General features: G+C 41.5%; 10 protein-coding genes across 10 annotated transcripts; 5 read left to right on the top strand and 5 right to left on the bottom strand.

Moving 5' to 3' along the window:
• Positions 1–4,829: 4,829 nt before the first annotated feature.
• Positions 4,830–5,042, bottom strand: GCK72_004984 (uncharacterized protein; the record flags this gene model as incomplete). Its single annotated transcript, XM_053724974.1, has 1 exon — positions 4,830–5,042. The coding sequence occupies one exon, from the start codon at positions 5,040–5,042 to the stop codon at positions 4,830–4,832; it is 213 nt and encodes a 70-aa protein (XP_053589168.1).
• GCK72_004983 (uncharacterized protein) lies at positions 4,864–5,414 on the top strand (the record flags this gene model as incomplete). Its single annotated transcript, XM_003116799.2, has 2 exons — positions 4,864–5,066; positions 5,120–5,414. 2 exons carry the CDS (start codon positions 4,864–4,866, stop codon positions 5,412–5,414), a joined length of 498 nt encoding a protein of 165 aa, XP_003116847.2.
• Positions 5,415–5,948: 534 nt separating this feature from the next.
• On the bottom strand, positions 5,949–7,302 carry GCK72_004982 (uncharacterized protein; the record flags this gene model as incomplete). The annotated part of the gene is made up of 5 exons (XM_003117178.2): positions 5,949–6,081; positions 6,132–6,439; positions 6,485–6,615; positions 6,675–6,857; positions 7,077–7,302. 5 exons carry the CDS (start codon positions 7,300–7,302, stop codon positions 5,949–5,951), a joined length of 981 nt encoding a protein of 326 aa, XP_003117226.2.
• A 120-nt stretch (positions 7,303–7,422) lies between these two features.
• Positions 7,423–8,228, bottom strand: GCK72_004981 (uncharacterized protein; the record flags this gene model as incomplete). The annotated part of the gene is made up of 6 exons (XM_003117306.2): positions 7,423–7,574; positions 7,619–7,693; positions 7,738–7,828; positions 7,873–8,031; positions 8,078–8,137; positions 8,190–8,228. The coding sequence occupies 6 exons, from the start codon at positions 8,226–8,228 to the stop codon at positions 7,423–7,425; spliced, it is 576 nt and encodes a 191-aa protein (XP_003117354.2).
• A 1,375-nt stretch (positions 8,229–9,603) lies between these two features.
• Positions 9,604–14,270, top strand: GCK72_004980 (uncharacterized protein; the record flags this gene model as incomplete). Its single annotated transcript, XM_053724973.1, has 8 exons — positions 9,604–9,795; positions 9,845–10,183; positions 10,230–11,324; positions 11,408–11,500; positions 11,572–11,733; positions 11,781–13,097; positions 13,145–14,073; positions 14,123–14,270. The coding sequence occupies 8 exons, from the start codon at positions 9,604–9,606 to the stop codon at positions 14,268–14,270; spliced, it is 4,275 nt and encodes a 1,424-aa protein (XP_053589167.1).
• A 505-nt stretch (positions 14,271–14,775) lies between these two features.
• GCK72_004979 (uncharacterized protein) lies at positions 14,776–16,947 on the top strand (the record flags this gene model as incomplete). Its single annotated transcript, XM_053724972.1, has 5 exons — positions 14,776–14,833; positions 15,082–15,137; positions 15,183–16,220; positions 16,274–16,742; positions 16,793–16,947. 5 exons carry the CDS (start codon positions 14,776–14,778, stop codon positions 16,945–16,947), a joined length of 1,776 nt encoding a protein of 591 aa, XP_053589166.1.
• Positions 15,237–18,756, bottom strand: GCK72_004977 (uncharacterized protein; the record flags this gene model as incomplete). Its single annotated transcript, XM_053724971.1, has 4 exons — positions 15,237–15,520; positions 15,806–16,164; positions 16,804–17,020; positions 18,471–18,756. The coding sequence occupies 4 exons, from the start codon at positions 18,754–18,756 to the stop codon at positions 15,237–15,239; spliced, it is 1,146 nt and encodes a 381-aa protein (XP_053589165.1).
• GCK72_004978 (uncharacterized protein) lies at positions 17,175–17,780 on the top strand (the record flags this gene model as incomplete). Its single annotated transcript, XM_003117373.2, has 2 exons — positions 17,175–17,564; positions 17,610–17,780. The coding sequence occupies 2 exons, from the start codon at positions 17,175–17,177 to the stop codon at positions 17,778–17,780; spliced, it is 561 nt and encodes a 186-aa protein (XP_003117421.1).
• On the top strand, positions 18,267–20,095 carry GCK72_004976 (uncharacterized protein; the record flags this gene model as incomplete). The annotated part of the gene is made up of 6 exons (XM_003116701.2): positions 18,267–18,565; positions 18,615–18,717; positions 18,769–18,992; positions 19,040–19,555; positions 19,604–19,882; positions 19,927–20,095. 6 exons carry the CDS (start codon positions 18,267–18,269, stop codon positions 20,093–20,095), a joined length of 1,590 nt encoding a protein of 529 aa, XP_003116749.2.
• A 485-nt stretch (positions 20,096–20,580) lies between these two features.
• Positions 20,581–21,066, bottom strand: GCK72_004975 (uncharacterized protein; the record flags this gene model as incomplete). Its single annotated transcript, XM_003116712.2, has 2 exons — positions 20,581–20,801; positions 20,949–21,066. 2 exons carry the CDS (start codon positions 21,064–21,066, stop codon positions 20,581–20,583), a joined length of 339 nt encoding a protein of 112 aa, XP_003116760.2.
• Positions 21,067–21,112: the final 46 nt, after the last annotated feature.

The raw sequence follows: 21,112 nt of genomic DNA, 5'->3' as shown, positions 1-21,112 counted from the left end.
ATGAAGAAATGGAGGAAGGCCCACTCGAAAGTTTTGTTAAGTGTTGTGAAAAGAGAGAGAGGATAGTTGTTAGTTAATAAGATGAATATTCAGAAGAAGTAGAAGATGTTAGTCATCAGTTTCTGCTGTTTTGAGACTAAGAAATGGTAGAAGTTGATCTGTGATCCGATAGAAAAACGGGAATCAGATATTAATTATTGTTGGATTGGTTATCTTTCGAAATGGATGGAGAGGAGAAAGGGGGACAGGGTGAAAGATGGATTTGTGAAGGGGTTTCCTGGGGATTCCGGAGTATGAATAGATAAAAACGGAGTTTTGGAAAAAGAAGTTACAGTACCGGTCAAAACTATACGGACTTTGTCCGTTTTCAGTTGAAATTGTTCATCTTTGAGAGTGTGTCATGGTAATACTGATTGTCACAGTCACTAGGTTTTTAATGAATCATACAGATTAAAAGTAGAGCTCCATTTTTTTAGTTGACAACTTTTTGTACGAGCACTTCTTATTAAATTACATATCGACAAAGTAATTTCTCCCTCAAATCGATCTGTCGTCTCAAATTGACCACAACTCTCTAGGGAGAGCTTGTTCAAAACGTTTGACAATTACAAAAATGGAGCTCTACTTTTCATCTGTATGATTCATTAAAAACCTAGTGACTGTGACAATCAGTATTACCATGACACACTCTCAAAGATGAACAATTTCAACTGAAAACGGACAAAGTCCATATCTTTTTAACTGCTATTTACTGTAGATGATAAAAGCTGAAATTTTGTGATTTTGTGTTTAGTGGTACTGTAACTGGGATATTTCAAAGATGGTCTTGCAGAGAAGTATATTCATTCTTTTACAGTTCGTCCACAATTTAACGCTTCTGAGGGTTTCTGGTTTGTGTCTTTCCAGATTTTCAGAACATCTGATTCATTTATTCGTTTTTTTTTGTTTTCCAAATGTCATAATGGGCATTTCACACCTGTCTGGAATTGTATTTTGAAGCAATGAAAACTTGGTAAACGTAATGATTGGAAATGGAAGACAGAAGACGTTTCAAGGATACAAAGATTCTGAAGACAAATAGAACATTTTTCAAAAATGGGTGAAAGTTGCATTTTAAAATTTGAGAAAAGTGCTGATTCACTAGAAAGCAGATGTCGCGAAGATTCTGAACTTTTAATTTAATTCCGCTCAACATAAATGAATCAACTCACCCGTCGTTTTATCTGAAACTGTTCAGTCCTGGATGAAGTCTTAATAGAGATTCATGACATGCTTACAGTAAAATTCAACTTATTTTCCGATTTCAGTGTGTATCGAATTCTGATTTTTTTCTATTTTTCACAGTCTCGTTCCAATATTTAATTCAGTTTATCAAAAATTAGCTTTTTTTAATACTGGCATATGTTTTTCGAAAATTATTTACCTAATTCCAAAATGTTCCTGATATTGCTTCTGATCCTTAAATAGAAGTTTTTCGAAAAAAAAAAACCCGTGAAATATCCTGCTACCCTCTCCTCCAAAATTCTGGTTACCTGGTGTACGTGACCTCTCCTCCTAATAAACGGCCCATCTCATACCTCATATCCAATTCGATTGAATTGCCAACTCCTCGCCAATTACCGTGAGTCTTTTTTCAACTCTTATCACGCCCTCTCCTACTACTAACCCAATTTTCTACAAATAATTCTACTTCCAATTGGCTATTGTACGTGCAAAACAATAGAGCACAACTCTCTTTCTTTCCGCATCAGTTTGCTCTCAAATAGCCTGTACGTGAGGTCGTGCAATAGTTGAACCGTCTCTTTTTCTGTGATGTGTACTCACAAACACGTACTCGCAAATAAATGTTGCAGTTTTCTCCAGTGATAATAGTCATTCTTTGGCGTCCTTTTATCAGCTGGGCGGGTTGGAATACTCACTTTTGATGTCATTTGGGAAGGGGAGAAGCGGAACAGAATTGTGATTCAGGTGTTGGCTGGGTTAATTTGAGAAGAGAAAAGCACGTAGGGCTGGAATTGACTTTTTGACTTTTCTGTCGAAGAAAAAGTTGGAATTTCAGAAGAGTTTGACTGCGCTTTAAGCTCTCATTAGCAGTGTTGTTTAATTGGAAAATTGAAGACGTGGTTCTGAATCTATTTTTTATTGTTGATTATTTTCAAAAATAAACGATCTCATGAGTTTTTGTCTGCAGAGGAGAGAACGAAAACAGATTCAGAATCCTCACGTCTTCAGCTTTATAGTGGTAAAGTCTCTATATGGAAGCTTCATTAGTCAATTTACATGTTGGCTATTTCCTCATTACTACCTGCCAGGTCTACTCCATTCAAATTCGCACACGTACAAAGATTGCCATAGCGAAAAACTTTAATTTCATACATGGTATGTCAGGTGGTCCAGATGCCCAGAATTCCACCTGAGTCATCTGAAAATGTTCACCTGAATCCAAACGTAGTTCTGAAGTCTGTGTGCCCGGATTCTCCCTTCATGTCTGCCATCAATCTCGACACCCCACTCTTGTCTTCCCAAAAACGTTCTCCCTCCTTTTTCCCAGTATCCGAAAAAGTATAATTCACTTCACTGCTCTTTGGCTCCCTCCCCCTTCATCAGATTTCATATGGCTCTCGGTACATCACGCGCCCCCTCCAAACACGCCAATTATAATATCCTTCTTTTCTATTCTAAAATCTGACAACGCACGAATTCTCTTTAGAGATCAAGTTCAGTCAAACCGAATCTTAATCTTTTTTAATGTCCTCATTTCGTTTCCCTCTTTTTTCCAACCACATGTCCTCGTGTCGTCATTGTGTACGTGGATAAAATTGAGATATCCGTGTTTCTTCCTTCCGGAAAACGTGTGGTTCACGGGAGCACAAGAGCACAAAGAGTGCAGTTGTTCCCCCACATTTAACAACAGATGAAAAAACACACAGAAACAATGATGATACGGGAGAGAGGAGGAGGAAGGGTGCCAAAAATAAAAGAGATTCGAATTTCACAAGTGCATAGTACACACGGTGTATGTTTTATTAGCTTCCGCCCTCTCAGTCTCACCTCCGAACCGATCTGCTATTGTCACGTATTCTCGATCCACGCGTCTTCTTGATTTCAAAAATGACGATCAGGGAGGTCAAGTTTACGTAAGGAGGTGTAAGATGAACAAGATAGAAGACGAGAGGAGGAGGAAGTTGTAGTTCTTTGAGGCGAAATGGGCGAAAAGAAGGCATGTTTTTCATTTTCCGAAAATGTATGCATTTGAATCAGAAAGGCTATAATCTATAATTGTGTGGTTGGAGCCATTCTATTCTGGGAGCGAGAGCAGATGGTGGAGAAGTGAATTATGGCTTTTTTGAGAGTGGTAGCTTAGGAACAGGTGGGCATGAATCTAGGTTTCGGGCAGAGGGCCTCGGTGCTAGATTCAATCTTAACTCCATTTGCCCAGTATCCAAAAAACAATAATTCACTTCACTGCTCTTTGGCTCCCTCCTCCTTCATCAGATTTCATATGGCTCTCGGCACGCGCCCTCCTCCAAACACCCCAATTATAATCTCCTTCTCTTTTATTCTGAAATCTCAAAATGCACGATTTCTCTTTAGATCAAGTGAACAAAAAGTTTTCCAAGTTTTTAATCTCATTAGTCTTCCAAATGGAATTAGAAAACAACTTGAATAGGAATTTACCTGGAAGTAACCAGAATAGTTTGAAAGCTGAAGTCATGAGAGTTCTGAATCTGTTTTCAAATTTTCGGCCAGACCAAAATGGACCGAAACACGGGAATTTTTCGTTGGTATATCACAGAAACTCGTAAATGTTAAGTAAAACTCAATTTTTAAAATTTTTGTGTTTTGTTGTTTTGTATTTGAAAGTTATGTTTACCGGCTTATTCAGTTCTCTAGGAGATTCAGGCACATGGTTACATCCTAAACTAGCTCCTAGTGAAGTCTCCAAATAAAAACTAGTTAAAGATCTACATAGTTTTCAAAAGGAACAAATTTCAATAGAAAGTTGGAAACGTTTGAATACAGAATCTGTTTCAAAATTTTGCCTGCAAGCCAAGCTACACGGCTTCTAACATGACATGTTAAAATGGATTTATAGCAGAAATGCGATTTACGTTGATTCCATTTCAAGAATGCACAAAACTTCGAAAGAATTCCTTCGGCGCTACCTAGAGACCGTACACCTTAGCATACCATCCCAAAAAGTGCTCGATGACTCAAATCTGACCATACCATGGTATCTATCTCACTCTCTATCTCTCCTCTATTCCCAAATGCATTGTATTCAATTCAAAAACCTTGCTTCTTCCTCTCTATTTCTCTCTATGTACATAGTCAAAACTACCGCGGGGGCTTCTCCTCTTCTCGCACCCGCGCGCGCGAGGCCAGCAGTTAGTGCACATGCATGCATCGTCTCGTTCGGCACGTAGTCGCCATTTCTTGCCTCTTTAAGCCACGCCCACCCAAAAGAGAAAGCCATCCGCCTCCCTTCTAACAATAGTTCACCCCATATATTTTTTGGAGGTTGAGATGGAGAGGTCTCCTATTTCCTTCTTTTCATTTCTTACCCGAGGCGTATTCCTTAATGAAAAAGGGAAGGGGGCTCCGAGGACCAATTGGTTTTCCGTTAGAAATACAACTAGGCTTTGCATTTCCTTCTAGCTCTGTGTCTCACACTTGTTATCCTTATGCTACAAAATAAGTACATATGCAAATCCCTTCTCATCCTCACGCCTTTTTCTTCTTCTTCTCAGCTCTCCCCAAATTTCCGTTTTGTCTTCTTGACTGCACTCCTCTCCCTTCCACCCAATTGCCCTTTTTCTTACAACCCATTACTTCTTCTTCTCAATCCCACTTTTTTCCAGAATGTCGTTGAGCAAAACGCCCTGCCAATCCATGTTCCGTTTCGTGTTCTCTCGAAACGCCAGCACTTCGAGTGTCCCCACACCGGCAAGAATCCAATTGAAGAAGCCAACAGCTGAGGCTGGACACTTCCAATACTCGCGTAACTGGTCCCGTGATCCACGATTTGTGAAGGTTGCCATTCAGAAGGGAGACACTCCTTATCAGTAAGTTCACTGAGAATCAAGTCATATCCATTTCACTATAAAACTTCTTCCAGATTCCTCGTTCGCCGTCTTGGCCACGCCTACGAAGTGTACCCACTCTTCGTTCTCACCGGTGCTTGGTTCGTCCTCTTCTGCGCCGCCTCATATTGGAGTTTCGGAAAAGCTGAAATCTGGCTTGACAGAAGTCACTCGACAGCTCCATGGGATTGGGAGAGACTTCGTGACAACTACTGGAAGATGCCAACTGTAGCATTCGATCTCGATGGACGTACCCGCAAACGTTGTGAAATTATGGAACAACTTCAGGATGAGATGTTGGAGGCTGCCAAGAAGAGAGGAACAAGATAAGAAAAGGACATAGCGTCTAGATATTTGGGTACTTCGAATGATTGTGTGTGTATAATAAAATATTGATGGATTTGAATGCTTGTTTTGATTTATTCGAAGATTTCCGGAGCCTCTTGCGAGACTCCTTCTCAAAAAATTAGTCCAGACGGGGAGTTCTGAATAACCGATTGTTATTCTTTCTACCGGTTGGCTGGGGTCAGCCTTCCAGCGAGTAACCGAATGTTACCATTCTTCCTACTCTTTCAGGTAACCTCCGTGTGTGTCGAGATAGGCCTCCGTCCGCCGGTGAGGTTACGAAGCTGATAAGCCTAATCCGACTTTATCAAAAGGAAGCGGCCGACATCTCACGGGTTCCGCGCGCGGCTATACTTTGTTCGCGACGAGTGGGCGGAGCATAGGAAATCAGGAATAATTAGGAAAGTTAGAACTTTTTTCGTGATAAAATTGGTTAAATTTTAAAAAATTTGCGAAAGTAAACGACAAATTATTCACAGAAACTTCTTTTATCCATGAAAAAATTCAGAAAATATCTCTTCAGCATGGTGCACTCGATGGATTTGAGTTGACCAAAACCTTGGAAAGGTTGAGATCCGGAATGACACGATTGAATTTGACATGAGCGAATGGAGTCATTTCGTGACGACAACGAAGGAATGGGCGGATCCATCTGAAGTTTAACAACTATGTAAATCTGCTCTATTGATAATTTCGACTCACGTGGCACTATCCTCAAACTTGTCACTGCAACGAACACGAATCTCATTGAAACCTTTCATCTCTTGCAGAATACTCTGGAAAATCGCCTGTGCTGCATTCTTGGTGTCACAATAAATTGGACCAATTTCACAGTTTCCTGAAGATTCTTCGAAGGAAACTAGACCGATTCCGATGACTTTTCCGGATTTATCATAGGCGACTCTTCCGATTCCATTCTTGAATTTGGCAAGAAGAAGCTGTTGGCGTTGGTATGGAAAGATGGAATTATCATACTTGACGACATCTTCAGATGGGACATCGTTGAACTTCTGGAATCAGAAGGATCTGAAAATAGAGTAGATCAAAACCTATACCTTCACGACAACATCATCAAATTCCAGCTCCGGAATAAAGACCTCATCGGCCTTGTAGTTCGAGACGTAATAGGTCGAACCGCGCACTTTTGTGTGCAAAACTTTACGCCAGACGGCCGCATTTTTCGAGTCTTCAAATCTAAAATTAGTAACGGAAAAAGGGAGAGCTTGGGGGTAAGGGAAATCCTACCGACACATCCACCAGAATTCATATTGACAGCGTCGAGATCTGAAGCCATTTCAGACATTAAATGGGGAAGAAGATGGTAGGTGTTGTCGGGTTGATATGAGAGACCGAACGAAAGGAAATCTGGAGTTGAGGAGTTGAGAGACTTGTAGAGAATCGATTGGGTGCCAGAGAGGACTGTGGAGTCTGGAAACAAGAATGATTGTAAGGGTGGGGATCAGAAAATAGTAATGAAAAATAAATCTTTTCCCCGAAAAGATTAATTTCGAAGTGAAAAATATAATTTTCCGGCAAAAAGCAGCTATGACTTTTTAAAATGCACACAGGCAATTCTAGAGGATATTTTATGATTTCGGAGTACTGTAAGATTACGGTAGCCACGTTTCAAATGGATTTCACGTTTACCTTTGTGACACAACAAATACAAATGATAATCTTCCTTCATCGTCTCCTTGAGCAACTTGATCTCATTGAATCCACCAACCAACTTTTGATATTTCTCGATTTGTTCATTCGATGGATTTTTAATGATTTTGACATCTTTTGGCAAGATTTTCTCAATGGAATAACGACGGATGGATACTCCAAAAAGTTGGGAGACGGATATACGGGCGTTGTGGATTGTGTTCATTTTTGGGGGTCTCCTAGGAGTAAGATCAAATGAAGTAATGAATTCAAAGTTTCAATTTTTATTCAAATCAAGAATTCCAACAAAGAACACGTGGCTCTACGTGTCATATCACCACGTCACTTATTCAGATTCACGTATTCTTTTCCTGAATAATCCGGCAAAGGTGAAGGAGAAAGCGGTGGCGAAAATATGAAGAGGAAGGAAAACGATATGGATAAGAAGATCAATTGAGATATTGTGGAAGTCCAGTTGCACCGCTTCGTCACATTTTTCTGAAAGCGGGTTATGAGATTCTTATTCAGATAAGAACTCTCACCATTGATATAAGTTTCTAAATCTTCTCCAGATGTCATGGTGTCAGTTACATTCGTGCCAATTCCTAGTTGGCGACCTAGAAAGTAGGATATCTGTCTGTATATCTGTATATCCACTTACAGGCAAACACTGTCATTTTTGCAAACCATATCTCTACAATATGACCAAACATGTAACCAACTATGAAGAAAGCACAGGCCACCACAGATATCTGAATTAAAAAAAAACGTGTTTCGTTTGTCAGCTCATACCTACATTCACCCCAATCACATATCTAAATGTGGTATGTGTCTGATAAATAATATCCACTATGATCAGAGAAACTTCAAAGCAAAGAAATGTTGCCAGGACACATGTCAAAGCGAAATGTGTGTTCGTTTCGTTTTCATTTACATGCTGCAGTTGATGTTTTAGCTGAAATAGTTTTAAGAACTAGGAAAATCTAGGACACCATACTCACCATACACGTTTTTGCAAACAAGTGTACAGCACAGATTAACAGGAGAATGATGGGAAGGTTCTAAACTTCATAATTGAGAAAATTACTTTTTTTTAAAGTATAAAATACTTACTCTAACATGGAACGGAACATTATTTTGTATCACCTGCATGGAGAAAAACTGTGTATGCGATGATGTGCTGACTCAACAAGACTCTTACATAGAATTTTTCCTTCTTTTGTTGTACTATATGATGTTTTTGTATATTCTTTTCTCTGTTGTTGCGACATATGAGAATGATAACTATAGGAGAATTTGATTACTGAAGGAACTAAAGAAGTTTAAGGAGGGAAACGTGGAATTTTTAGGTCAGGAAACTGTATTTCTGTAATAAAGTGTATCAGACGAAGTTTTATAAATAATTTTTCCATTTTTCAGAGGAAAATTATTCATTTTTCTTGTCTTTTTAATTTTTTGCAATAAAATTCATTTTATTCACTGTCTTTGTAGCTCGTAAATACTTTCAAGGTACTGTAAGCGTGGCGAGACCCACATCAACCGGAGTGCCGCGAAATAAATGTTTTCCATGTTTTAAAGTGGGTTTTCCAAAAAAGTAATTCATTGTTTGCCCAATTTTTTAAAAGAATTTTCTGATTTCGTCCTATTCAAACACATTTTTCAACACTTTGAAGCATTTTCAATCGAGTTTCGAGTTGTGAACTTTTTTTCTGACGTAATCGCATGTTTTTCCGCTAATTTTTCCTTAAAATGCACTGTTTCTCATCACTTCTGGCCCGAAAGTTGACTTTTCTCTTCACACCTCTGTGTCCGCAACTCGCCGTGCAGTGTACACAGCGCATTGCGGACAAATTTTGGCGACATTTGGAATTTGAGCGCGCATTCGAAAGAGGTTGTGTTAAATAAGGTTTTTATCAGAGAACTGTCAATTCATGATTTTTGCCATGAAATGAATATCATTATTTTGATTTTTCCGATCAAAACAACATCTTTAGAACTTGATGTTGGTAATAGTTGTTTCATCGCAAAGAAACATGATATACACGCCTGTTCTGTCGCGGTACCAATAATTTCTGGCGACACAACTTTGAAACGCTGGTTTTTATCAATTTAGATGTTAAATAGTCTTCTTCGGTTGATCTGCTACACCAGTATATAAAAAGAATAAAATATTCATCGGTTTCTTTCTTGCCCTTCCTCCCTTTGTTCTTTTTTCTTCCTTTTTCTTTATCTTTTTCCTGCTTTTCCCGAGTTAGTGCAACTGAGCCGCCGTCCCCGTCTCTTTTCTCTGTTTGCGCTTCTTTTTTGACGCATTGCGAAATCGTGTCGAAAAATGGACAAAAGTTCCATGTGACCCCAATTACTAAGGGAAAATCGATTTGTTCTCGCGAAACATTTCCCGACGGAAGTTGTTGAAATCTCTTGTTCAGATCTTTCATCGTTGTCGCTCCACTAATCCTCGCAAACTTCTCGCTTTTCGCCGTTGTGTGTAACCTGCGAATATAAAATTGTTTCAATTTTCAGAAAAATGTCGAATTGGGACTACATCGACGAAGTCGACATTATTCCGAAGCTCCCCCCCAATTTCGACGAACTACGCGAATCCAAAAAATGGCAAGAACGAAAAGAGGCGTTGGAGGCACTGCTCAAAGTGCTCACCGATAACGAGCGTCTTTCCACAAAAGTCTCATATGCAGAATTGATCGGAAATGTGCAGACGGTTGGTATCAAATTTACACATATATATGAAACCATTTCCTTTATTTCAGGTCCTCGCCAAAGATGCGAACATCAACTGTCAAGCACTCGCTGCAAGGTGCATTGGAAAGTTCGCTACCGGCCTTCGCAGCAAGTTCTCCGCATTCGCCACCCCGCTATTGCCAGTGATTTTCGATAAGATGAAGGAAAAGAAGCCGATACTTCGGGAGCCACTTGTCGACTGCGCAATGGAGGTGGGAAGAACGATGGTATCGTTGGAAGCAGGACAGGAAGACATCCTGGCGGCTTTGGCAAAACCGAACCCACAAATCAAGCAACAGACAGCGCTTTTCGTGGCGAAGCAGTTGGATTTGTTGGTTCCGGCAAAGCAACCGAAAGGATTCATCAAGGTATTCTATAAACTTGTGTGAAACATAGTAAAACAAAACAATTCAGGCCGTCGTTCCGATTCTTGGCAAACTCACCGGAGACGCCGATCAAGATGTGAGAGAAGCATCATTGCAAGGACTCGGAGCCATACAGCGAATTATTGGAGACAAGAACATCAAGTCACTGCTCGGCGATTTGTCATCAGATGAAGGAAAAATGAAGAAAATTGGAGAGTACGCTGAAAAATCCGCCGCTGCCTTCGCCGAGGAACAGGCTAAGAATGCGCCAGCTCCTAGCAGCTCCGCTCCTGCTGCATCTGCACCAGCAGCGTCTTCCGGATCATCAGGTTCCCCTTCATCAGCCCCCCCATCAGCCGAACCAGCTGTCGAAGCGGATCCATGGGATTTTCTAGACGCATTCGACGTTCTTTCAAAAATGCCGGATGGTTTTGATACCAATCTCGAGAGCAAAAAGTGGCAGGAGAGAAAGGAAGCTCTCGAAGGACTCCTCCAACTACTCACAGCAAACCCGAAGTTGGATCCCAAAGCCAATTATGGCGCATTGATTGAGCGACTCCAAAAGGTGCTGGAAAAGGATGCCAACATCAATGTCGCAGCTCTAGCATCCAACTGCATTACTGGAATAGCAAACGGGCTCCGAACGAAATTCCAAGCATTCGCTATTTCAGTGGCTCCAATCATTTTTGAAAAGTTCAAAGAGAAGAAACCAATACTTCGTGATCCACTCGTCGCTTGTATTGATGCTGTCGTTGCCACCTCGAATCTCGAAGCACTCGGAGAAATCGTGCTGGCGGCACTCGGAAAGCCAAATCCTAGCATCAAAACGCAAACGGATCTCTTCTTGCAACGAACCTTCATGAAACTGAACTCCCAGACGATGCCAAAGAAGACTCTTAAAACACTGGTACCACTTCTCATAAAGCATTCGGGAGACTCCGATTCAGAAGTGAGAGATGCATCATATGCAGCTATGGGAGCGATGATGAGAGCTATCGGAGAGAAGCCGTCGCTTCAACTGCTGGCAGATATTGTCACCGACAATTTGAAAATGGGAAAAATCAAGGAGTACCATCAGAAGGCGTTGGCTGAAGCCGGACCAGCCGAGATTGCAGCAATGGTTCAGTCAATTCATAAAGCAGATGTAAGGCATTGTTAAAGTGATTTTTGCGTGTTGTATCTCAAGCTTTCTGTTGTGTACTGTTTGTGTAGTGTCGTCATTTTCAGGCTCCACCAACTACTTCTGCTCCACCGAAAAAAGCTGCTCCACCAAAACGGCAAGTTTCGGAAGAAGAGACGACCGAGCAAGAGGAGGAAGAGGTACATTTGATGTTGTAATACTATTCTGAATAAATCCACAGTTTTGCTAATGTAATCTCGGTAATTTTCAGCCGCTTAAGCTTCCTACGGGCGAGAAGAAAAAGGAAGAGAAAAAGAAAGCTCCAACAAAGGAGAATGCCGAAAACGAACCACCAGTAGCTCCGAAATCCGAACTGCTTCTTAACGACAATGGCGAGAAAGCACAGAGGATAAAGGAGGAGAAACAGTTGAAGGTAGATTAGCTTGTGACAGAACCAGCAACTTATTTTTTCGCTTTCAGTTGGTCAAATGGAATTTCCAAGCTCCAACAGAAGAGCACATCACTCAGCTTCAAACTCTCCTCGGCAATCAAGCAAAAGTCTCGCTCATGAGTCAGCTATTCCACAAGGACTTCAAACAACATCTTGCCGCTTTGGATACTTTGGTGCGCCTCGTTGATACCTCCCCTCGGTCACTTCTCGCGAACAGTGACCTTCTGTTCAAATGGTGCACTCTTCGATTCTTTGAAACGAATCCTGCTGCTCTGATCAAAGTGCTGGAATTATGCAAGGTTCTGGTGGAGCTGATTCGTGACACGGAGACACCAATGTCACAGGAGGAACTGACGTCGTTCGTTCCATATTTGTTACTGAAAACTGGTGAACCAAAGGAGAATATGCGAACAGCAGTCAGAGATATCATCAATGTTCTCTCGGATATTGTTGGTCCACTCAAGATGACTCCGATGCTTCTAGATGCTCTGAAATCAAAGAATGCTCGTCAACGCTCAGAATGTCTCCTCGTAATCGAGTCGTACATTGCAAGCACTGGAATCAGCCCGCTCAAAGCTCTCACTGTGGAAAAGATTGTCGCACCGTTTGTTGGAGACAAGGATGTCAATGTTCGAAATGCAGCGATCAACGTGCTAGTGGCATGTTTCAGATTCGAAGGAGATCAAATGTGGAAGGCTGCCGGTAGAATGGCAGATAAGGACAGGTCGTTGGTAGAAGAGAGAATTAAACGATCTGGAGCAAAACCTGGATCGGGTGTCGCCACATCACCACCGAATGGAGGACCGAAAATTGTTGTTCCACAGCAACAAGGATCCGTTGTCCGAAGACCTGCTTCTCGCTCGAGAACGCGGGAACCTGAGCCAGAAAATGACTACAACGAGACCATCCAAAGCACGACGTTCTCTGCCGGAATGAAGTCCGGTTCGCGATATGCTCTCCGTGATGACGTTGTCTCTACGGCATTCAACCGTTTGGCAGAAAATACGAATGTTGTCACACCACCACAACCACCGAGTGTATGGCCGGGAAATTCTTTCCAGATGAAAAGAACGAATTCGTCTTCGTCTATCTCTTCAATCGACACTTCTGATCAAATCCAACGAAGCATCAACAATATTTCGAGCAGTTTGGCTGATGTTGCCCAAGATGCCATGTATCAGGTCACATACGTTCTCAATCAGCCCGAACAACGGCATTTGGTGGATCGAAAAGCAGATTTGGTGTTCCGTGCTTCTGCAGCCCAGCTCGATATGATCATTGAAGACTTCAGTGCCGGAAAGGATGTCACAGGGACGATGGAAGCTTGCTCCCAAATGCTTTTCATTGTAAGTTGTCAACCCTTGAAATTTGTTCATTCAATTTTGTTTTTCAGCTTATGGGCGGAGTCGAAGCAGAACATGGATTGGAGCCTTTGAGTGCGTCCCCTGAAACAGTGAAGGCTATCATCTCATCGGTTCTTCGTTGCATCATCCAAATCGGAAGTACGGATGTTGGATACGCGATGGCTCGCTCATTAAATCGTCTGGCGATGCGTCTTGTGTATCGAGTCGAACTATCCAATCTGCTGTGTGGACTGATTCTGGCAACCATTGAATCTATTCAACAGGACAACGGCATCACAGAGCTCATTTCAAAGTTGTCGTCAAAGTGGTGTGAAGAGCTGGAGAAAAGGAGAGCCCAGTTGAGGGCCTCGGACATCGTGGACGCCTTCAATAAATTCTATGTTTGTGCTCTTGCTGAGAAGAATATGGATATCAATGATGTGAATGTACTAGTGATGGACAACTACTTGGAGCGTGTCATTCTTCAACAAGGAGACGTCGTTCTCGACGCGGCACGTCGCCTCTCTACGCCTCATAATCACCTGACTCGAATGATCAATAAGATACTGCAGACGATGAAAGAGAGAAATATTGCTCCGATTATGCCGGGCACTCTTGAAACTCGTGCACCAGAAGAAGACGATTCAGTTGTTGTGAGAACTGGAGTCCAAGTATGTGTCAACAACATTCTCCGAGACTTGAAGAATACGTCCTCTTACATCGAACAGCTCAACAAGCACGTGCAATCAAGTGATAAATGCAGGAACGAGTATTCAGTGCTGGTTAACACGCACACAATGGGAGAAGCTATTGAGGAGCTCGTTTCCGAGCAGACTATCTACGGAGCGCCCATCTTCAACAATCCCAATGTTGTCAACTCAATGACAGTGTCGTGGAAAGTCAATGATCTTCTTGGAAAGAAGGTCGAAGAAACGCCGACAACGCCACCAAATGCCAGCAGAATGGATACAACTTTTGTGTTAGTTTTGATTAAACTCGTTTTTAGTTCTCATCGATATACTTTTCAGCGGAACCCCACTCTCTCGTGGAGAAGGAAGCAACACCATCACTCGTACCCGTGGAAACATGATTCGTCCGAAGCAACGCCCGACGATGAGTCGCGAGCAGCATGATGAGCTGAGAAGTCGCTTACAACAAGCCAAGTTCGGAAAATAATTCCGTTTCCTTTTCGTTTTAAAAAGTATTGCATAATTCGAAAATAACGAGTCAAATTCCCCCAGTCCCACACACACCCACTATTACTGGTAATCCTAGTTTTTCGTCACTGTCCCATGCTTTTGATTCCTTTTCCTATTTGCCTTCCTGTGAATATACTTCACCATTTCAAGTGTACTTCACTCAACCATCCGCCTTATTTATGTTTCCATTCCCCTTATTCTTTTTATAGCACTTGTTTTAAATATCACCGGTTTCGTGATAAAATGAAACTTTTAATCTGTTTAGACTGTGTTCTTTTGTTTTACTTGTTAGTTTCACTGGCCATTTTTTTGGCCACATGGTGTAATCTGGCGTGAATGTGTATTTTCGAAGATGATGTGTACACTGCGTACAAAACACGCAAACTGACGACAAGTGACTGGCACTTCTCGCTTTACTTTTTCAGAACTCTTTTCTCAAATGTTTTCCAAATTCATTTAAATTATTGTGTATTTTCAGCAAAATGCCAACTGTGGGAATCAAGAAGGTCATCCTTGACAAGCACTTCAATCGGGTTTACAGTGAGTTAACGAAAATAGTCCCGAAAATATAATTCCGGAGAACATCAATTCTCCATGAGAAAATACGTGTCCAAGGGCGATGAATAGTTGCCAAAGGGTGTTATTAGCTCTCTAATATAATCATTCGTTCTAAAGATTGTTTGTTTTCCAATAACAGCCACTTTTAGGAATATTCAATTGGCATGGCGTGAAAAAATAATTCACAGATCAATTTCTATGATTTCTGATTCTAAACGTGTAATTTTCAGCCGAGAAGGAGTTCGACGAACTTTGCTTCGAGTACGGACTCGAGTTGGATGAAATCGTAAGTTGATCCAATAATAATCTTCCCTAGTTTTCTTATTTTCAGACTTCTGAGAAAGCCGCTGTTGAAAAGGAGCGTGGAACCGGCGCGGCGACGGATTTAAACGACCAGGAAGTCTACAAGATTGATATTCCAGCGAATCGTTATGATTTGTTGAGTGTGGAGGGACTGGCTCGTGCCATTCGCATTTTCAAGCAAGAAATCCCATCTCCCCACTACAAGTTTGCCGAGACGCCAAAGTCCGGTCTTCAGAAGATCATCGTAAAGAAAGAGACCGCGCAAGTCCGACCATTTGTCGTGGGAGCCGTGCTTCGCGATATCTCGTTCGACGCCGACAGTTACGCATCGTTCATCGATCTTCAAGACAAACTCCACCAGAACATCTGCAGAAAGCGTACTCTCGTCGCTATCGGAACCCACGATTTGGACACTGTCCAAGGACCCTTCGAATATCGTGCCGAAGCACCAAAAGACATCAAATTCAAGCCATTAAACCAAACAAAGGAGTACACGGCTGAAGAATTGATGACTTTGTATTCAAGTGATAGTCATTTGAAAGCATATCTTCCGATTATTCAAAATCATCCGGTCTATCCCGTGATTTATGATAAGAATGGAGTCGTTTGTTCGATGCCACCAATCATCAACGGAGAGCATTCGAAAATCACTTTGAAGACGAAGAACGTCTTCATTGAGGCAACAGCAACAGACAAGCAAAAGGCTTTTGTTGTCCTCGACACAATTGTTACTCTTTTCTCGCAGTATTGTTCCAAGCCATTCACGGTTGAACAAGTCGAGGTTGTTTATGAAGAGACTGGAGTCAAGGAGCTCTACCCACTGCTCTCCTATCGTGAGATGACTGTGACCACTCCGGAAATCAATACGAAGATTGGAATCAACTTGAAGGACGAAGAAATGGCAACTCTTCTCAACAAGATGTCGTTGAAAGCGGAGGTTGTGGCGAAAGAGACCTTGAAAGTAGTTGTTCCACCGACTCGCCATGATATTCTTCATGCTTGTGATGTTGCTGAAGATGTCGGAGTTGCCTATGGATATAATAACTTGATCACAAGACTACCAGAGGTTTGTTGTTTGATTTTAATGTGCTTTACTGTTTTTAAACATTAAATTTTCAGTCCAACACCGTCGCTGTCGCCTTCCCAATCAACAAGCTTTGTGATAATCTTCGTATTGAAATCGCCGCCGCCGGATGGACAGAAGCATTGAATTTTGCCCTCTGCAGTCGTGATGACATCTCTGTGAAACTTCGTCAGCCGGATGCTCTCGCCCAAGCTGTTCATATCGGAAACCCCAAAACCCTCGAGTTCCAAGTTGCTCGCACATCTCTTCTCCCTGGTCTTCTGAAGACGTTGGCATCGAACCGCGATATGCCACTCCCATTGAAACTTTTCGAGCTTCAAGACATCATCGTGAAGGATTCAAGCACAGATGTCGGAGCACGTAATGAAAGAAGATTGGCTGCGGTTTACTACAATAAAGCAGCTGGATTTGAGATTATTCAAGGATTCCTGGATCGAATGATGCGGATGTTGAATGTTAATCCAGCTAAAGATGGAACTGGATATTATATTGAGGCGGATGAAAGTAAGATTCTGAATAATCAGGTTATTTAGATTAATCTCTTCTAATTTCAGACCCAACTTACTTCCCGGGACGTTGTGCGAAGATCATCGGACCGAAAGGAGTTCTTCTCGGACATATCGGTGCTCTCCACCCAGAAGTCATCACCTCGTTTGGACTCACTTTGCCTTGCGGAGCTGTCGAATTCAATGTTGAGCCATTCCTCTGATTTTGCCCCGCTTTTCTCTCATATATCAGCTTTTTGTTACAGCTTTTTCCGGTTTTGTTATCAGTCAGATTTTCTGAATATTTATAAAATGTTACCCATTTTCTAATAAAACCTATTTTGTCGTTTTTCTTTCAATATTTGTTCTAAGCTTCTCGGTTTTTATCCGTATCTTTTCCTGTCTCCCTTTGTTAATTTCTTACTTTTTAATTAGTTCCTCTAACTTTTAGATGTTGAGTGATTGCCTGTTGATCATCGCAATCGCCTTTGGTACCGCCCTTGCTGGAGAAGGAATCACATGGCTCCTCGTATACAGATCGGATCAATACAAACGACTCAAGGCTGATATGGACAAAAAGACAAAGAAATTGGAGAAAAAGAAGCAAGAAGTCGGAGATACAAACGACAAAAGTATCAAGAAGAAATTGGAGAGAGAAGAGGAAAAGTTGAAGGCAACGAACCGGGATATGAGCATGTTCAAGATGAAATCAATGTTCGCTATCGGTCTCGCCTTCACTGCTCTCCTCTCAACATTCAACTCGATTTTCGAGGGACGGGTTGTCGCCAAACTTCCATTCTACCCAATCGGATTCATCCAAGGATTGTCTCATAGAAACTTGGTAAGAATGGAGATCTTTAATCTTTATCGATAATTTAAATTTCAGATTGGTGATGACATGACCGACTGCTCATTCATCTTCCTCTACATCTTGTGCACCATGACAGTTCGTCAGAATCTTCAGAAGATTCTTGGATTCGCCCCTTCTCGTGCAATGGCTCGTCAACAATCGTCACCATGGGCTCCACCAACTTCTCAAATGAATTATCTTCGTTAATTAGATCATATAGTTCCCACTGTTTCCCTACTTCTGTTGTATAGTAATAATAGAGAATCTACATTGAAAATCACATCCTTTCTATCATTTTGTGCTTTCTTCTTATCATTTTCAACGATTTCTTCTTAATTCAAATTCCCAAAAACCTCAAATTCAAATATGTGTGCTCCAATTTTCCCCAAATCCAACCAAAATTTCCTTCTAAAAGTTAAGTCTATTCAGCTTTTTGTGATAATGAAATTCTATTTATTTTATTACTATCATCTCTTTTTCCGAATCCGAGTTTTATTCTCGTGCTTTATTCTGAAAATTTTCATTTTAAAATTGTTCTCACAAAAGAAACTTTGCTTTTCTGGAATTTCTAAAATTTCGAAAGTGTTAACATGGTTTATCTTCCTCACATAGCATATTGAGCTCATCTTTCGCATTACTTTTTAATCATTCATATATGGTATAATTGTTCTCAAATTCTAGACCGATTTCAGAATGAGCGACGAGGAAAAGCGCCCAGACAGCCCGAGTACATCTTCGGATGACAAAAAGAGCCGCAAACGACCAGCGACACCACCACAAGCTATCCCCATCCCAGGAGTTCAAATACCTGGCTCCGCCCCAACTCTTCCTCCATGGGTCGCCGGTGGCTCACCAGCCAAGTTTGTGACTCATGATGAGTTGATGAAGATGACTAACGAGTTGGAGAATATGGAGTTGGTTCACGAGATTGCCATCGATCCGAATTTCCAGATACCTGATAAGCCGACAAATGCGATTCAACAATGCATGCGGTATGCTGTTCTAATCGGAATTCATATAATAATTGCTCTAATTTTCCAGAGAAACGATGCATAGAGCTTACTACAACCAACTGAGACGTGATCTTGCAAAAGATCCACCAGAGCTCGAGTATTGCTTCGGATTTCTGATGGAACTCAAAAATGTTGGTTTGAATTGAATGGAATATTTCGAAATCCGGCATTCCCATTTCCAGATGATTCTCGAAGACATTCTAACTGCTCAACACACTCGTCTCAAAGCTGAAATCAACTCAATGCTCGATGAGCCCACACTTCGTGGGAAACTTGATCAAGGACAGTTAGATGTGAAGAAAGTGATGAACTATATCATTGAGTTGTGTTCGAGACTTTGTTCTCCAGTCAGAGATGTGAAGGTTGCCGAGTTGAGAACAAGAACAGAGATTATTGATATATTTCAGTAAGCATCTGAAAATGGTTGGCATATATTCATTTCATCCTTTTCAGAGGTACAATGGATCTGCTCGAGCTCATGAAAAACGATCTGACAAATTATCAAATCTCACAAAATCGTGCGGCAATTGAGGAGTATTCGGCGAAACATGAATATGAGATGTTCCAAAAATCTCTTGTTGAAAATCCAAATGGTTGTTATTTCACTAGAGAGTGGCTGAAAGCTGCGTATGATGAGTTGTTTGGAAAAGAGGAAGATGAGGAGAGCAGCTCGACGAAAAGAGAAAAAAGAGCCGATGAGCCAGTAGATGAAAAATGTTTGGTGGATACTACGAGCAGAGGATATGTGAAGTTAGTGGAGGTAGACGAGTATGCCGGATTCCCAGAAACGCTGAAAATTGATCGTCTAAAAATCGAGTTGCTCGCCGAGAAGTTCCTCCAGATTGTTGTATGCGCATCGGCAGTGTTCGTCACTTGCAACATGGCGGGTCGACAGATTTCGGAAAGTGCAGAGTTCAAGAAGACACTCAAAGATCATCTGGTGGCGATCACCAATAATACAGACGAAGAGTAAGCATGAATTTTCACTGTAATGACTTACAAATCTCGTTCTTTCAGAAGAATAAAATCGGATCTCGAGAAAATGGGCGAGCAATGTGTGAAGGAGGCGACCGAGACTTCAGAGAAGTTGGGTTTGGAGTGGAATGCAGATAACTCAGCGTCCATTCGCTCTCAAATCAATTCTCTCATCAATCTCGACAACCCTATTCGCAAGTTGGTTCATTCAAGAGTTGCCACGTTCGTCGAGGAGATGCTCAGAAGCCCGACATCAGTCCCACATCGTCTCCTACCCGGACTCTCCGTAATTCAGTCAGAGCTTTGTGCTTTCACGTCGAAGTGAGTCAACGTAAAAGAATCATTTTGAACATTTAAATTTTCAGATTTCTTCGGCTCTGCGTTCATAACCGCAAAACGTTCTACGCAATGTACTCAAGTCTCATTTTGGAGTTCCAAGGACATGCCCCGTCGACACACGCCATCTACCGCCCAGATAGTCCCTCCTCGATGCCAGGAACTTCTGCACAACCTGGACCAAGCAGCTCATCATGATTTTTTAAATTCAGAATGCTTTTATTTTTGTCTGTAAATTACACATTTCTTTCGTTCTCTTGCTTTTCGCACCTGTGACATAATTTGCTTATTTCTTGTTTAACTTTCTTTCATTCCTTTCATTATGTACAATTTTATTTTAACTTATTTCAGTCATATATTTACATGAATCGGTGTGCAGCTTCATTCTTTTCAGCAGACTTGACAACTCTTCTGGCAGAAATCTGTTCGCTCTTCCAATGTATAATACGTGGAATGGCAGAAACCGTTTCGAGCCCATATTGGACAGCTTCAATTCAAATAATTTATTTAAAACTAATTTCAGAAACACTTTCTAATTAATTTCCTATTCTGATTGTACCTGTGAAACGAGTCACGACAACGGGCGGTCTGTGGAAGCCGTACGAATTGAGGGCAAAAATTGCAAGTTCTCGCACATTGCCTCATCATTATCTGAAATTAATTGAGATACGATAATTTTGGACCTAAAATCTCACAGTTTTGTATTCTTCTCGTGTGCACAATGGCACCAGTTTGGAGCATCTTTTCGAAATATCGTAGCAGTTTATGGGTTTAGCGGGTGTAGTGAGGGAATGGGTAGAAGTTGAAGAGGTGAGAATAGAAGGCGTTGAGGTAGAAGACGTTGAGGTAGAAGACGAACGAGAAGAAGACGTCGTCGTAGAGTTTTCGGAAACCAACACATCCTCTGAAAGAGTGGAGAAACTTTGGGGGAACCGGATGAATCTTTTCACATTCAGCCGGTAAATGCCCCTAGCTGCCACGAAATTTTTTTAAACAACCCGAGTTCAGTTCCTTACTGTCTCAATTCTTTTTTGTTTTTCTTCAAACTAACCCGTATTCTCTCCGGATCCTTCTTCAACCTGTTCGAACTGTTGGGGGTCTTTCAGGAATTGCTCCTCTTGAAAGTTTGGATCAAGAGCAGAATGCACCAGAATCGGTAACAAAAGCATCAGAGAAACCAGAAAATTCATTATTAGAGAAAAAGCAAGGAATCCA

This window comes from Caenorhabditis remanei, chromosome II, assembly GCF_010183535.1.
Source record: "Caenorhabditis remanei strain PX506 chromosome II, whole genome shotgun sequence".
NCBI classification, from domain to species: Eukaryota; Metazoa; Nematoda; class Chromadorea; order Rhabditida; family Rhabditidae; genus Caenorhabditis; species Caenorhabditis remanei.
Note: the sequence above shows the minus strand (reverse complement) of the source record. Positions and strands in the feature narration are given on the sequence as shown.